The sequence below is a fragment of the Aquila chrysaetos genome, chromosome 5 (assembly GCF_900496995.4).
Source record: "Aquila chrysaetos chrysaetos chromosome 5, bAquChr1.4, whole genome shotgun sequence".
NCBI classification, from domain to species: Eukaryota; Metazoa; Chordata; class Aves; order Accipitriformes; family Accipitridae; genus Aquila; species Aquila chrysaetos.
In genome coordinates, this window is record NC_044008.1 from 66,993,827 (window position 1) to 67,010,300 (window position 16,474).

A 16,474-nucleotide genomic window follows, 5' to 3' on the forward strand; every position below is an offset into this window, starting at 1 on the left:
ATCCTGCAGGGAGTGGGCATGTGGCATTTCAAGGTAACAGGAGGGCGTGGGGCCGGGGAGGTGGGACGGAACCGTGGCAGAGGGGCCAGACTGGCAGACCCCATTTGCTGCAGGGGTAATGCGGGGAGGGGCACAGCACCATGGGATGTGTGCCTGGGTGTTGGCTGGGAGACAAAGGCAAAGACGGTTTGTCTGCATCCATAGTGGGTGTGAGCACCATCTGCTTCCCAGCAGCATCCCTGGCTTTGTTCCCTGGGGTCCCCATCCTTGCGGGGAAGAGGCAGAGCTCTGCCATTAACACCCTGATGCTTTTCGGCTCATGCTGGCTCACCCTCATCATCCTGAGATGTGGTCCCCAAAATGCTGAGCAGTGTCGGGATGCTCACGGGTCCCTCCCCGTGCGCCCTCATTGCCATCGGTGATCGCTATGGTGGGGTGCAGCTAAGCATCACCCGGTGGGAATTCGGCAGTGGTGCTTTCTCCAGTCCCTGATAAATCACATGAGAACGAATGCCAAGGTCTGGCTGCTTGCTCTGGGGGTGCTTTGGGGCCATCAGACCTTGCTAGGCTAAGAAGTCCGCATCCCCCAGTGTCCTGCTGCAGGCACGCTGCCTGGGTCCAACCGCCTCCACCCGGCTCTCCCTTCTCACAAACTTGTGGAAAAGTGATTTCTCTTCCCGTTTTCTGGCCCCCTCCCAAACTGGATTAACACTTGCCGTGGATGCAAAACTTGCTGGAGGGGCCTGGTCAAGCAGAGCTGTAAAAGCCACATTTTCTTTGGAAATCGGATTAAGGCCCCTTCTTCTGCGCTGGGCGGATGTGGGTGACATGAAGTCTCTCTTTGTCCTGGACGGTATTTCTGGCCCAGCTGCAGTGGGTTAACCCTTTCTCATCCCACACAATCCTGGTGATGAATGGCCCTTTGCTAAGCAACGGGGACCTTTTCCTCGGGCAGCCGGGGGTGGAAGCGGGGGCACTGCAGTCTGTGTCCTCCCCCCGCATAGCTGGGGGCTGAAGTGGCAAAGCCTTGATGCCTGGGTAGGGGACCGTGTTGGCATGTATGTGGGACAGGGACCTGCCCTAAAGCTGCTTTCTGCTGCCTGCCTTTGTCATTTTTTCTCTCTGTTTATTCCCCCAGAGAAACTGGTGGAAGGGGAGATGCAACCCAGTCCTGCACTGGGACCAGAACCCTCTCTGTGCTGGGGCAGCCCCAGGCTGCCTGGATGGCACAGAGGGGCATGGGTGGGACAGGGAGGGGACAAAAGTCGCAGTGAGTGCAGAGGCCGGGCCAGCTGGCGAGAGTGGGAGAACTGCTTGTGTGCTGCTTGGAGAGCAATTACTGTGTCAGTGGTGCCCAGCCAGGCGCTAGGACTGGGCTGGGAGCCGGAGCATCGTTTTGTCAGGAGAGCTGGAGGACTTAATTACCAGCCAGCAGCAGGGCAATTGCAGGCAGAAGGGGCCCATATGACTCCAGGGAAGCCCTTGGCTCTCTTGCCCAAGGTCCAAGGAGGTGGCTTGGTTTGGTACTTGGTGCTTGGCTCTAATCTGCTGTGGCTGAGCAGAAATGAAGGTGATCTCTTGGCCGTGCCCTGGAGACTGGTGGCTGTCAGCATCTCATGCCGCACACCCAGGGCTTGGGTCCATTTCACCTTTTTTCCTCCACTGTGCTGCATTGCTACATCACCTTGGATTCATCCCCATTGCCTCAGCTTGGCTTATTTATTTATTCAAAAGCTAAATGGCAGCAGGGACCGTCCCTTTCTGGTGGCCAGGGGCACCCAGCACCGGCTGCCTGCAGCACGGATCCTGTGCTGTTATCAAGGCAGCTCCCGATAAGAGCAGAGCAGGGATTTCCCTGCAGGGGGTCCTGGACCATGTCAAAGTGGCACCAGGAGGAGCTCGCCAGGCCTCCTGGCAGTGGTGGGCTTGCAGACCACGGGTCTGAATTCTCCCCATGCTCCTCTGCTCCACTGAGTGTTAGGACATGATCACCCCGAGGCTGACGGCGGGGTGCTGTCATCTCCCAGATCTGAACCCAGGAGCAGATGGGGACTGAGCGGGACTCGCTCACGGCACCAGGAGCTGCAGGGAAGCAACGCGTTTCCCTCCCTCTCCCCATCCTCCTCCTCCCCCCCATCCTCCTGACCTTTCCCCATCAAAATACAAAGCACTATTATTCGTAGAAAAGCACCTCCATCAGAGGAGACAGCTGGCGTTGCTGGGGATGGGTTGCTATTAATTAAGCTGCAGGAGACAGCCCGGCAGCTTGGCAGCTTGAATGGAGTTTTCCTTCTTTTCAAGGTTAGGGTGCCCTAAATTCTTTCTTTACCTCCAAAGGGAATTTATAGGTTTAAAAGGGGAAGCACACAAAGGATGGAGAAAGGCCCTTTATGCGCAGCTTGCACAGACGTGTATCCATCGCACTGCTGGTGATGAGCGTGTATGTGCAGAAGGTCTGCAGGGACCCTCAGGACACCCCAGCACCCACTTTGCACCTTGGTTTGTACCAGGTGGATGCTGTGACCGCCAGGGATGTCACTGCCTGGGCAGCGCTGAAGTATCTATCCCCTTGCCACTGCCTGGGCATCTCCCTATCTAGAAAGAAGATGCCACTTTGGGGTGAAACAGAGTTTAAACTACTTGTGCAAGTTTGCTTGAGCTGTGGGGTGACCCAGGCGGCTGAATTTTTCACTCCATACCATTCCCCCTTGCAAAGGTGATTTATTTTCACCAAACTCATTCTCTGCCCCTGCTTCTGAGTCTGCTTTGACTGTGCTGCTGGTGGTGAGAGAAACAGAGGCAGCAGTGGAGGAGCGCTGGACCCCTGCAAGGTGCCCTTTGGCATGCGAGACCCACGGAGGGTCTGTCTGTCCACCCCTCTCTCCGCAGGGCAGGATACTGGCTTTGGTGGAGTGTGGCACTGGGATGCTGCTGGGGTGATGTACAGAGGACTTTGCTTTACTCTTTTGAGGATAATTTGTCCTTTGCAATAGTCTGGCTAGGGGTTTATGGGGAGTAGATAGTGCCCTTGAGGAGAAGGGATGAAGGTTGCTCCTAAAGAAAAGGCAGCAGCCGAAAGAGCAAGGTGGATTTCCTTTGGCAGGGCCAAGCTGTGCCATCTGCAGAGCTGTCCTGGTGACTCTTGAGCTGCAGTGTTTCGGTGCCAAGGCAGACCAATCCCTGCTGAGCAAAATCCGTGCTCAGAGCTGCAGCATGGGGGGAGTTGCCTGGAAGATGCTGAGTGTGCTTTGCGTCTGTCCGAACCGGCACATCAGTGGCCAAACCACTGCAAGGGTGGGGGATGTCGGGAGGAATTTTTTTTCTTGCTTTTTCCAAATATTCGTGACCCCGGAGTGGCTTCCTAGCAAAGCCCATTCCCTTCTGGAAAATGATGGATTGCTCCAGCATGGCAAGGAGCCTCCTGCCTTGCCTGCTCAAGTGAGTAGACACCACAGATCCTCTGCAGAAGAAATGTGCCGGAGGAAGGGAGGCTGCTGCAGGGGCACTGCTGGGATGTGACACTGGGAAGCGAGGCACGGCCTCCCTGGGGAGTGGGATGCTATGCTGGGAAGCGAGGCATGGCCTCCCTGGGGAGCAGGGTGACTCACGCCAAGGACACGATGCCAGCTGTGCACGCTGGCTGGTGGCAGCGTGTGAAATAATTCCTTCCTTCCTTCCTTCCTTCCCTCCTGGAAAATGGGAGCAGGCTGGAGGTGTCCGGCTGGAGGAGCCCCTGGTTCTCGGTGCGGTGGGAGCAGGATCAGTCCTGATGCCATGTGTAACATGGGTTCAACAAAACGGCCACGGTCCAATGATGCTGGCAGGCTCTGCTGCCTGCTCCCAGCCAAGGCATGGAGGGGTTGATGGTGGTTGCTCCCTGTGCTGGCTCAGGATGTCCCTGCTCTGTGTGATGGAGCCTGCGGGGCCCCGAGATGCTCCTGGCAGCGCCTGCACCCTGTGGTACCTGCTGCTCCACTGCTGTCTCTGTCTAGGGAGATTTAAGCCACCAAATAACTCCTTTTATGAAGGAACCACTGTGATACTTGCAGAGATGTCTCTGACATGGGCTGCTCAGAGAAGCTACTCAATGCCAAAATCCAGGTAGCCTGAAAGAAAAAAACCAACATCATCTATAGACTTGGGAGTCCAGTACAGCCAGAAGGGAGGAAATACCGTCATTCTGTAGCTCTTACCATTGCAGACCTTCTGGAGAGTTACCCTGCACGTTCAGAAGGGACCACGGTGGCTACCTGCCAGAGCCCTTCCTGGGTGGTAACACCTGCAGACCTGCAGCCAGGCTCTTAGAAGAGTGTTGGGGTTGGTTTTAGATGTTCCTGGGTAATGGGGGATCCTTTCTGCTCCTGCTAGAAGTAATGGTGTCTCTTTCAGTGTTTAAAAAATTAAATCTTGGTCTTGTGGTCTGCAAGCCCATGTCCCTTTCTCGGTCATGCTGCCTTCCACTGAGAATGCTGGTGCTTTACCAAGGTCTCTGGATGTGCTTTTCATTCTGCTATTGATCCGAGATTATAAATACAGCTGGCAGGATTTCCAGCTATCCGTTGAAGTCATTGGGGACTTGCAGGTGGTCAGCACTGCTGCACTATTAAAACAGTAAAAATTATTTACTAAGCCCTAATGGTGCACTTTTAACTGGGGATTGGTGCGGTGCAGTACAAATTGGAAATGTCCCTTCAGCATTCCTGCGAGAGAAGATGTCCTGCTCATGCTCCGTGTGCTCAAGGGATTTGATGTTGTCTTAGAGTTGGCAGCTTGGGGTGAAACATGTTTGCTGGCAGCCCTGCAGGTCTCCCCGGCAGGCTGATTAGTCCTGGTGAAGCTGTCTTCGTTTGCAGATCTTGGTTATTCCTCAAAGCTGGGGATCTATGGTTGGAGTTGGAGTACACGCTGGCCAAGGTCAGAGCATTGCCCGGCGTAGGGGAGAGCTGCGGTGCTGCTGGGGTGGAGCAGGGCTGGTGTGGCCGGGGAACAGCCCCGCCGTCGGGCAGTTTTCTGGTGTAAGGTAAAGGACGGTGGCTGGGATTTTCCCCAAAACTCAGGTACTATGGAAGCCACCGCTGGTGATCTGCTCCTTCTGCTGCCTCTCAACCTTTCCTGAGCTTCAGTGCTGGACCACCTGTGGACCACTGTCTCCACTGAGCCCTACCAGCCCTGTGCTAACACGGGGACTCATCCTCACTGCCCTGTGCAGTGTGACCATGACATGGGGATCTGCTTTCACCTGCAAAGAAGTCAGGTAAAGTAGTACAGATAGGACTGCATAAGGCAGGCAGGAGCCTTCCTTATTATTTTGGATTAGTTGCAAGACTGAGAACTGGATCTGTAGTTAGTTCAAATCCCTTGGTGCTACTTACAACAGCAAGAGGGCCTCGCTAGAATTGCTCCCCTTATTATTTTTTGAAAGAGAGGAAAAGTGACTTTGTGATTTTAAAACTGTGAATAGGGGATTTGGATCCAGTTCTTGGCTCTGCTGTAAGTTTTCTGCGTAACCCTGGGCGAGTCACTTAATCCTTCTCCTGTTCATCTGCACCGTAGGGGTAAGGCTGCTTCCTTCCTCCGCCGGTCGGTCCTGCTTGTGAGCAGTGGGAGAACAAGTACGGCAGGGCCCTGCTCTCCTTGCAAGAATAGAGAGATGCTCCTGTAGTAACAAATCTCAAAGGTGGCTATTTGTCACTCTGCGAGTGCCTCCTCTGTGCAAACAGCCCCAAAGCCACCCGAGAGCCTTCATGAGAACAAGCATGGTTACCAAAGCCCGGTGTACTTACTTGCTTTAAGGCCAAGGATGCCACTTTATTGTCCTGAGCTGCTTGCTCCCCCACCTCGGGTCGTTTCTGGGAAGGATGAGATAAGAGTTGAAACAAAATATTTTCTACAAATTAATCTGAAAAACAACTTGTACACAGTATGAGCTCCCATCCTGCTCCATTGCAGAGCTTCAGTGACCAAGAGGGGAACTTTTATATAAGTTTGTTTTTTTTTTCCCCTCCTCACAGGCAAGACTAAAACGTGTCCATGGTTTCAATGTGAAAAAATAACACTGCAGTGAGGCATTGTTCGCGTGGCTGAGCACCCTGTGTTCACCCCTCTGCTGCTGGTCTTGGTTTGGGCAAGTGAACCCTGTGCTAGATGCTTAACACCTGCACAACATTACAGATGTGGTTAATTTAACGGCAGGGACATGAAGAGTGGATCACATCTGCAAAGCCCACGCGCACCTGAGATCCCTCCCTTATTCCCCGTGCAAGCACAGCACCTGAGCGAGCACAGCAGAGCTTTGTAGAGCCAGGCTGAGCTGCTTTCCAGCTCCGCCCCTGCCTTTTTTCCAGCTAAAGCAAGGCTGGAGTGACTTGCAAACAGACCCAGCTGCTACTTGGGCAAGCCCAGTTTGGCATCTAGCGTTGGATTTTCCTGGAGATTAGGGAGATTAAAACACTAATGCCCATTGATAGGGGTTAAAGCTTTATTAAGTCATAAAAAGTGGTGTAATCCAGCAGAAAGCTATGCGCAGCTGCAGCGTAAGCAGATTGAGGCTGGGTTTCCTGCCTGGGTGCTGGGCTGTAGGTTTCTCAGAAATTGACATTTGTGGCACTTGCTGAAGTGGGGGGCTGCAAGTCTCGCCCCCCTGAGCTCCCATCGTTTCCAGGGCAGCCCACACTAGCCTTGCTGGGCATTGCGGGGAGGGGATGCTGCGAGCCCGGTGCATGGCGGCTGCACTGGGTGGAGGAAAAGCCACCGCTGCTGGTGTTCTGGAGGGGGAGAAGGAAGGTGACAGTCACGTGAAAGCCACGGGTGGTGAGGCAGGGCGGGCTGCGGTGTGGCTGGCACGGGTGGCAGGGTTTGCCTCTGGAGCAGGAGTTTGACAGCGGTTGGTGATGCTGATACCAAGTCAAAAAGGATGGACAAGTACTAGCCCTTGGCTTGTGGGCTGCGCATGGGAAATGGAGTCCTTTGGGTATTGGGGACTGCAAATGTGCGAATCTGTCTTAACTCTTTTGTTGCCTGCAGGCCTTGCTCTGGGAATGCAGATCTTCTGAGAACTGCAGGGAGCTGGGGGAAAAAAATACCCCGAGATCATAGCATAGGTCAAAGTACCATGTCAGAACCAGGGGGCCAAAAGAGGCAGGTTGGCTTTGCAGCATGGCCGTGAAGGGCGAGCGAGCCCCTTCTGCTCCTGGCCCTGCAGCCTGGGCGGTGCAGGCGTTGCTGGGCTCTCTGCGCCTGCTGCCCAGGGCCGTCACCAAACAGCACCGAGGGGGCTTTGACCCACACCAGGACCGGCCGGCACCTCGCGCTGGTGGTGCAGCCCACCCGTCCGGCCCCGTGCGCATCGCTGCTTCCCTCCTGCGGCTGGGGCTCTTCTTTCCGCTGGTGCGAGAGACATGGTGGTGAAGTTCTGGTAATCAAGATATAAGGCAGGAAGGGCTTGTGGAGACAGATAATATCTTTATTCAGCTTAATTGACATGATTTCAAAAAGCAGCCAGGTCGGTGGGTGTAGGCTGCTGTCTTGTCCCTAGTGGATGTGAGATGTGGCCCAGGGGTCTTCAAACAGCTGCAGAGCAAAGCGAGCCCACGGTCAGCAGCGTTAACACCCACCGGAGGTGGGTTTCGGTCTCTGCTGGGAGAATTTCAGGATGCCTGGAAGCAAAAGGCAAGTTTCAGTGCTGGCGAGTGCCAAAAGGGCTGTGCTGGGGTCAGGGACGTGTCCCTGTCCCTTCATCCCTGGAGCAGCGGGATGGACCGCGGGTCTGCTCGGCGTGCGACTGCCGAGTTTGTGCCAGCCTCGCTCTTTCCCCGTGGAAGTCCCCAGCACCGACCCCCCCCCCCGCACCTCCTGCGTGGGCCAGGGAGTGACCGCGGGTGGAGGGACGGCGTGGGACGTGCTGCTGCACATCGCCCCCAAAGCCTTCCCGCTCTTAACCTCTACGAGCCGCGCCCCCCCCCCCCCCGCCCCGCGGCCCCGTTCCTCCGGCCCGGGGCAGGCTCGTAGCTGTTGGGGGCTGGAAACCGCCCCGGGGCGAACCAAACTTCCCGGGAAGAGGCTCCATCCCCCCGGGCCGGGCTGGAGGTGGAGGAGGGCAGTGGGGGAGGAGGAGGCAGGGTGATGGGGGAGGAGGAGGAGGAGGAGGAAGGGCGATGGGGGAGGAGGCGGAGGGCAGCGCGGGAGGAGGCGGGAGCCGCCGGCTGCTGGAGCCGCCGCCGCCGCCGCGGGTGAGTCGCCGGTGCCCGGGGGCGGGGGCTCCGCGGAGGCGGGGGGCAGCGGAGGGGGGGTGGGCTGATGGGGGGGGAAAGTGCTTTTTTGGGGGTGAATTAGTCTGGGGCAGGATCTGAAAATGCGGGGCGGGGGGGACGCCGGTTCCCACGGAGGGCCCCGGGCACGGGCACCCGAGCGCGGTGGGGGGGGTGCTGGGGCAGGGGTACCCGGGTGCGACCGGGGGGGGGGGGGGGGGCTCGTCCCGCAGCCCCCGGCCGGCCCCTCTCGCCCCTGCGCCCCACAAGAGGGGCCGTTGTTCGGCGGCCGCCTGGCCGCGATGCCGGCATTGTCCGGGGATGAATAGCGGCTGTGTCCGGGGGGGCACCTCCTGCGGGGTCCCGGCGGCCCCGCCCGCGCTGCGCCTGCCGCCCCCCATAAACGGGCTCTCGGGGCGTCTGGGATGCAGTTGGCCTTCGTAAAAAAACCAACAAAAAAGAACCAAAAAAACCCCCTACTCCTCAAAAAACCAAACCAAAACCAAACCAAAAATACCCAAACAAAAAAAAAAAATTTAAAAAGCTAAACTAAAAATCCCCTGGATATAAATCCCTCCTTGAGTACTGGTAACTCACCGTACCTCGGGGTGCTGGCAGCCCTGGCACTGCTGGCTTACTTTTATTTTTTTGCCGTCGCTGCAGAAGTCAGAAACTCCGTCAGGCGTGGGAGGTCAGCCCTGGGCTTGAAGCACGGCGGCCCTGGGCACACGCAGCCCTGCCAGGTGCCTGTGCCGAAGTGCCCGTGCAGGGCCTGCGGCGGGATGCATTCCTTCTGCAACGCTTTTTGGGCAAGCTGAGTTTGCGGAGCACTGCCTGCCTCTTTGTTTTCAAAGCAGGGAGCTCTGCAGAGAAGCGGTGACAGGGGCGAGAGGTGCTTTCTCTTGCCCAGGGGCTGGGAAGGGTCTCTACGTCCCTCCTGTGCTGAACACCTTCGCTCAGGGAGGACAGGGGGTTAGGAGGGGGTCCCCTCCCCAGAACCACCAGGGAATCAGCTTTGGGGGGGGGCCTCGGACCCCCCTGGGCACGGGCGCCCCGAGCCTGGCTGCAGGGACAAAGGGCTGCGCTGGCTGCTGGCGTTTTGCTGCATGGGGCTGGTTGATGGAGTAGCTTTTGCTGGCATGGGTGTGCAGGAGAGTTGCCCTGTGACACAGTTGTCCCCAGCGAGACAGGGCTGGTCTCGGGGTCAGCTCTCGCTCCACCTCTGGGGGAAGCTGCTTATGGAGGGAGACCATTGGATCTGCGTGGCCAGAGACCTCCGCGTGCCCGAGGCTCGGGGCTCGGTTTGCAAGACCGGAGCAGGCAAGACTTGGGGTTGTTTATGATCATCTTCTTCCTTTTAAACTTCTCTGGGTGAACAGAAGGAGAACAGCGTAACAGCTTCTTGCAGGTCTCTGTAAGTGGTTTAGAGCTGCTGCCTCACGTGGTTGGAGAAATGAGGATGTACGACTGCCGGCTGCGCCGCAAGGGCTGGCACGTGTCTGAGCCGGGGAAGGGCGGTGGTCGGCCTCACGCCGTACCTGGGGTCCGCTGAGGTGCCACGGGGGCTTGCGCCTGAGCTCGCAGGCAGCAGTTTGCGAGCGCTCGAGGTTGCGTCCAGGCAGAGGTGACGCCGTGGTTTGACCTCTGGGACGAGCTCGCCGCATCCCAGCCCGGAAACGCCCGCGACCAGACCCTGCGGTAGCCGGAGGGTTAAGCTGGGAAGGGAAGCGGTGACAGGGAGGCCTGGAGCATCCATCTCTTGTAAATGAAAGAGCCAGCGACCACCGTGAGCTGCGGAGGGGTGAGCCGCAGAGGACGGTTTCCGGAGCCGGGAGGGGGAAGCGCGCAGTGAGCGGAAGCGCACGTGGGGAGCGGGGATGGCTCGACCTGCACAGCTCTGCGTGGTGCGCGCCCGTGGCTTGTGCCTGTGGTTCGGCACTGTGGCCCTGTCCGGTCGCCTACCGAAGCGCTCACTCCAGAGCAGGAATCGCTGCCTCCTTTTTCGATCTCTGAAAATGGATCCAGCTCCCCGCGTGAGCAAAAGGCTTCAAGTCTGGAGCATCTTGTGTGCTCAGGAGGCACCTGGCCACCTCTCTGACAGCTCTTGGGTGGATTCGGTCTAACGAAGTGTAGTTAAGCATCCTCTGCTATTTCTAGGTTGTGTTTGTTGGCACCCAGGTGGAAATGCAAGCCGAGAAGGAAATGTAACCGGTTGGTAGGTGGGCCTGGGCTGCCTGCCAGCCTGAAACCATAGCCTGGTGCCCAGGGAAGCGAGGGACAGGCTCCAGCTCAGGCCTGGCTGTGCCAGCCGGGTGCAGATGATTGCAATTGAATAATAAAAATGTCCCTTAGTTACAGTTTTGTGCTGCAGGGTTTGCGGCAGTGGCTCTGCGCGCCAGGCTGAGCCCTTCTCTGGGGTGCTGGCTGCCCCCCAGTCTTGGACCGAGCCGTCCCTTGCATTCCCTGGTACCCACGCATCCCTGTGGGACCAGCACGGACCCGCTGCATTCGGCATCGGGGGATCCTGTGATGGCTCTGACTGGGCAGCTGAAGAAAGCAGTGGTGCCTGGGCCATGCTGGGTTTGCATCCAGCCCCGGCTTTGCCGCCTCCCTCCCTCCCTCCCAACTCCTCCTGTCCCCTCGGAAGGGAAAGCTGTGGCTTTGCCACCTCTTCCGCCGGTTGGATCTGTTTCCATAGCTTGTGGTCACCGGCTTGGTGTGCAAAGGGGAGAGGCCCTGGAGGCCGCGTGTGCTGCAGTCCCATCCCGCTGGCCGGCTGTAGTTAACCAGGAACTATAAATTCACTCTTTGGTTCTAAAAACATCTCCGTTACACCCTACAGGCACAATTTTGTAAGACTGCTGCTCCCAAAAATTGAAAGGTTAGTTGGTCCGCACTGCTCCTTCGAAAACATCTGTGGATGCTCAGCTGCCTGGGAAGCAGTTGTGTTTTCACGCCCTGATATACCGCTGTTCGCTGCTGTGAATCTTCTCTCTGTGTTTGCGTGAATCCATCTAACAAATCTGGAAGCCCACGGTGTTTCCAGTCTCTGCTGTGTGGAGGGAAGGGGAGTTATCCCCACCGCAGCATCCTGGTCTTCTGTGTGCTTGTAGCTCTGCAGAACTGGCTGCAGAATTGCCAAAAGGTGGCAAATGCTTGGTGCTTCCTGCATCTGAGGGATGTTTCTTTGATTTACCCAGCAAGCTTTAGTATTTCTCCATTGATTCTGTGTGCATCCGTATCGTGTGTGAATGGTTTGAATCTGGCGGCGGGTGGCAGTGAGGATGCGGCGGATGGTGGTGGCAGAGGTGCAGCCTCCTGGCGTCTCGCCAGCGGCTCCGTGCAGCCACTAAGCACCAACCAGGTCCATGACCAGTCCCGCTCCGGGATCAGCTCTGTCCTCCTGGATCACCAGCATCCCGCTCCCTGTGCACCGCTGGAGCAGAGCATAGAGCTGCTGGGTCTAGCCGAGAGCTGGAGTATGCGAGACATTCCCGGTTCAGCCTCTGCAAGGGTTATTTAACCTTTGTGTATCTGCAGTGGAAGCACCCGTCTTCCACAGATCCCTCTCCCAAATTCTCGATGAGGACTGCCGGCCCTGGGGTTTGGGGTTTCAGGCAAGCCCACAGCCTGCGTTTACATCCCCCGCCTGCACCCGACCCGGGTTGTTGCAGCCGCGTGGCATCAGTGCAGCATTTCTAAGCCCTCGGTTTGCTGGCAGCCCCTCGCCAGCGGCGTTTCGCAAAGCCCATCCCAGGACCGCCCGCACACTGCGTCCAGCTGGCTGGAGGAGCGGGGGGCTCCCCAGGGGGTTCCCTGGGGCTCCCCTCCCCGTGGGGTGCCTTTCATCTGCTGTTTCGCAGATGTTGAGTTTGGCTCATGTCTGACGTGCATCAATTACAGCGCAACAGCCCAGAGTCTTTGGCAAAATCAACTTTGGAGCAGCTGTCCTGAGTCAGCCTGGCGTCCGGGCTGGAGCTGTGGGTCTGTTCCCGCTCGGTCTCGACATCTCCCGTGCCCACGTGGAGAGGGTTTTCCTGGCAGAGGAGGTCTAAATATGGCACAAGCACGTGTTCCCACGTGCATCATGTTTACTCAGGAACACGCAAGCTGGAGGGAGCTGCAGGCTCTGGGCTCTCTGCCCCCATCGGCAAAGCGAGCAGCCCGCGCGCTTCCCCAGCCTCCCTCCCCGCGGGAGGGACAAGCAGCCGTGTTATGGTGGCACTGGTGAAGCAATGGTGCATAAGGTCTGATCCTGCTCTTCTCGACAGGGACTCGGTGGCAATCAGGAATTTCTGACGGTATTGGGTGTTTATTAATCCATCCCTCCTTGCAGTGCTCTGGAAGGGTTGGCTCGGCGATGCTGGCACCGAGAGCGCCGCAGGTTTGGCGCTGTCCCCACAGAGAGCACAACGTGTCAAACAAGTACAGGATCTGCCCATGGCGTGTCCCAGGCTTCTGCTCTAATTTATTTCTAGGATCTTTCTATTTTAGACAAGCGCCTGCCAGGAGTGCACCCTGCCACCCGGCACAGCATCCCCATGTGCTTGTGCCGTGGAGTGGTACTGCGGCTTGGACCCATCCTGCCTCTGCTGGCACAAACCCCTTGGAGCCAAGTGGGACGCTGGGGTGCTAAGAAAAGACCAGCTCAGTGCTGGGAAGCTAAATAAAAGTGAGGGTCTGGGTTGCAGCCTTTCCCTTGGGGGTCTGCTGGTGCCGCTGGGGCGTTTGTGTCTTTGCATCCCTGCTGTCCTGCAGCCACTCTTAGTTGCAATATATTGATTTTTATTTTATTTTTTTCCCAAACAGGAGCCAGGTGTTAGAAGAAAATGTCCTTTAAATCATTTTTTCCCCAAAGGCCAGCCGAAGCAGCGTGGGCTGCGTTGCCGGCTGTGCTGCTCGAGCGCATCCCCGGTGGCAGGGCGCCTGCGTGCTCGGTGGTGACAAACTGCTGCCTGCCATTGCCCCGTGCTTCCTGTGGCTTTTTTGTCTTGCTGGGGGCTGGGGAGTCCCGAGCCCTCCTCGCACTGAAAGCAACATGACAAGGCATCATGGAGCATCTGTTCCCCATGCTGGGGACAGGTTTGCCTGCATGTCCCCCTGCCCAGGGAGGGGGTCAGCCCCTTCTGCACGCTGCCGGCTGCTCATTAGCAGAGCTCGATAGATGATCAGCAGCCGGGAGGTGCTGGAGATGCTTCTGGCCTTTATTGCAAGTGGAGGGTGGCTTTCTGCTCAATTTGTTTAATTTCTTGATTTCTCTGTGCATGCTGCTGGACCTTATCTGCACCAATTTCCCAGCTGCCAGCCTGTCCCGCAGGGCCAGCGTGCTTTGGGCTCTGTCCCGTGCGTGCAAGCGGTGCCTGCAGGAGTTAAAGCTGTTGCATAACCCAGCGCTGCTGCTGGTGGCAGCATATTTTCCATGTGATTTAGTCTTTTTTTTTTTTTTCTACTGGTATGTAGGGATTTTTTTTCCACTTTTGGCCTTGCCATTTTGGAACGGGGCTAATTTGGGATCTGCAGCGAGACCTCAGACACGCCAGGCCGGTCGGCTTTGCAAGGAGCAGCACGGCAGTGCGTTGCCAGCTGTGCAAGAGCCTGAATCCGCGTGCACCCAGTGCAAAGCTGGGGAGGAGCATGTTGCTACCACGTGTGTCAGCTATGGCACGTTTGCTCTCTAGCAGCTCTGTGAGTAACACTGGTCTGCACAGCCATGTTATTTTTATTTTTTTTTTTCTGCTTGGCCTGCATTTGAGCACGTGGAAGCACGCTGTGCTTGCAGGAAACGAGCGCTTCTGCCTTGCAGACCCCGGCAGGCTCTGGCTTGACACTGCTCCTGAGGCTCCTGCCTGTCACCAGAGGAGAAGGGATGATGGGCTTGTGTTTGGAGAAGGCTCTTTGGACCAGCCACACTTCTCCAGACAAATCCCTTGGGAGGGAGGGAGGGAGAGAAAACCAGGCAGCACCTCATCAAAGGCCAGAAATAACAGTGGGTTGAGGAGATGAGCTGAGAGCCATATTCCTGTTTGAAGGAATGAGAATGAGGACTTTGCAATAAGTCCTTTGCAAATAATATTGTTTTTATTAATAACAATAATATAATAAATAATAAAAAATAATAAGTAAGTGTTGCAAAAAGCTTAACAAAAATAAAATGCTTGCTTAGGCTGGTGGTTGCAGGGACCCAGGCATCGATCAGCAGCAGCTTGGCCTGGGGAGGGCTCTCAGAAGTGTGTTTTCCTAAAACCTGCCTCTCCGTGCCTGCATCAGAGGAGCTTGCCGTGCGTGGCTGATACCTCCAGGAGCTTGCAAGGACCAGGCTGACCTTGTGCATGCTCTGCCTTCAGGATATTCGCTATGCCCGCTGCAGGAGATGAGGAGCAGCTGGGGCAGTGTAGGAGCAGACTGCATCGCCCGGTAGCGCATCAGGGGCAGTTTGTCCTTCCCGGTGGCAGATGCTTCTGCCTGGTGCCTGGGGGAGTGGATGGTTCCCCGATTTTTGTTACGAAGGTGTTAAACGAGACAGTAGGTGTATGTTTGCTTCTCCCACAGCGCTTTGCTAACCTGGAGCTGTCTTGCAGGGGAGATGAGCGTCCTATCTCTGTGGGAAGCTGAAGGATTTGGGTTCCTCAGGTCGATATTGGCAGAATTAGAGCAGGATCGCGAAAGCTTCGTGGCTGTGTGGGTGTTGTCTGGCATGACCCGTTTTGATGCAAATGTGTTAGGTTTTGGGTTTTCTACAAGCTGGGGCAGGCAGCGTCTGAGCTGCATCAGCTGGAGCTTGAGGAGGGCACTTGTCAGTAGATGCTGAGGACTTTTCTGTGTCTGCAAAGCCATCCAGTTCCCCGAAACGTGGCTGCGAGGCATTCACACCAGCAGTCTGCATAGCACTGTAATTACAGTGGTACGGAGGAGCGGGCAGGCTGTGTAGCTCTGCAAGCCTTTACCGGCAGTGCCTGGGCACAGGGCTGTGTTGCTAAAAGCCTTCGTCACTCACTAAATAAACTCGTGGACTTGTACCGAGGACTTTCTCGGTGCTGGGTCCCGCTCCGTGGCGGCAGATTGGCTGCTTGTGGGACCTGGTGTGCCTACTCCCCCCATAGCAGCATCCCTTTGCTGCGGCAGGCTTGGGGATGTGGGGAGGGATCAAGGTGAATCCAGTAAGTTAAGAAGGGGAATCCCAAATTTAATGTAATTACAGGTGAAGGAAGATCCCACATGCCTCCTCCCTCTTAGCCTCCTGGTGCCCTGAGTCCCTGCACGTGCTTTATTTCTGTTTCAGATGGAACAGGCAGCTCCTTTCATTCCCTGCCAGGAACAGCATCCCAGTGTGCTCAGCAGTGCCTGCCACCCCTGACCACCCTCTCTTTGCCTCCGCAGGTCCAGAGACAGTTCCCAGCCACGCACCCAACATGACGGACACTCCACGGGATGCCGGCCCCAAGCAGGCGGTGCCGACACGGCCGGAGAAACCGGCTGCGGACTTCGGCTATGTGGGGATAGACGCCATCCTGGAGCAGATGAGACGGAAAGCCATGAAGCAGGGGTTCGAGTTCAACATCATGGTCGTGGGTGAGTTCTCCCTCCACGCCAGCTGCCTGCAACGTGCTTAGCGAGTTGTTTTTGTTCTGTGACGATGTTTGTCCTCTCCTTGGGAGCAGCAGCTCGGGCTCAGCATTGGGGTCTCTGCCTTAGGGGTCAGCAAACCCGCTCCCGAGGAGCTGGCTTGAATTCAGCTGTTGTTAAAGCTGTCAGTGTGACTTGGCCTGTGGTCCTGTGCATCTTCCCGTGTTCTTGGGGTACGTTACCCATAGGCACGTCCTGGAGGGGAACACCTCGAGGGGTATTAGGACTTACCGAAGCCTTGCAGAGAGCTAGTTCTCTTGCCTGCTCTCCTGGGAGCCTTGCACTGGTTTGAGCAGTCAGAAAGCACATCAGGGCTCAAGGGATTGCACTGCTGCTGGTATACCAGAGCCCTAATTTTTGCTAGTATTTCCAGCAATTTGGGTAAAATTCCTGCTTGTGAGTTTTCTTGTATTGTGCTGTGCAGCTCAGGCAACCACGCTGAAAAGTACCAGGGAAGAAATGCCACTTGTGTGTGATTTACTGGTGGGAATAAAGACCAGCAAGAGGGGTTTGCATAGCTGGGTCATTGGGCCTGAGTGGCTTCTGCTACCAGTGGCTCCTTTGGGGACCTGCAGTGTGGCACAGGGGCGAATGAGAGCATGCCA

At 56.7% G+C, this 16,474-nt stretch overlaps 1 protein-coding gene across 7 annotated transcripts in view; it reads left to right on the top strand.

Annotated features, from left to right (window-relative positions):
* The window catches only part of SEPTIN9 (septin 9), a 145,804-nt gene that overhangs the window by 109,186 nt on the left and 20,144 nt on the right, over positions 1-16,474 (top strand). For 6 of the 7 annotated variants that reach the window (XM_030014678.2, XM_030014679.2, XM_030014681.2 and 3 more), the window contains one exon: positions 15,624-15,815. In XM_030014678.2, coding sequence (XP_029870538.1) covers positions 15,624-15,815 — 192 coding nt within the window. Of the gene's footprint in view, positions 1-8,161; positions 8,229-15,623; positions 15,816-16,474 lie in introns of those variants that run through there. The other variant, XM_030014682.1, reaches the window with a different exon arrangement.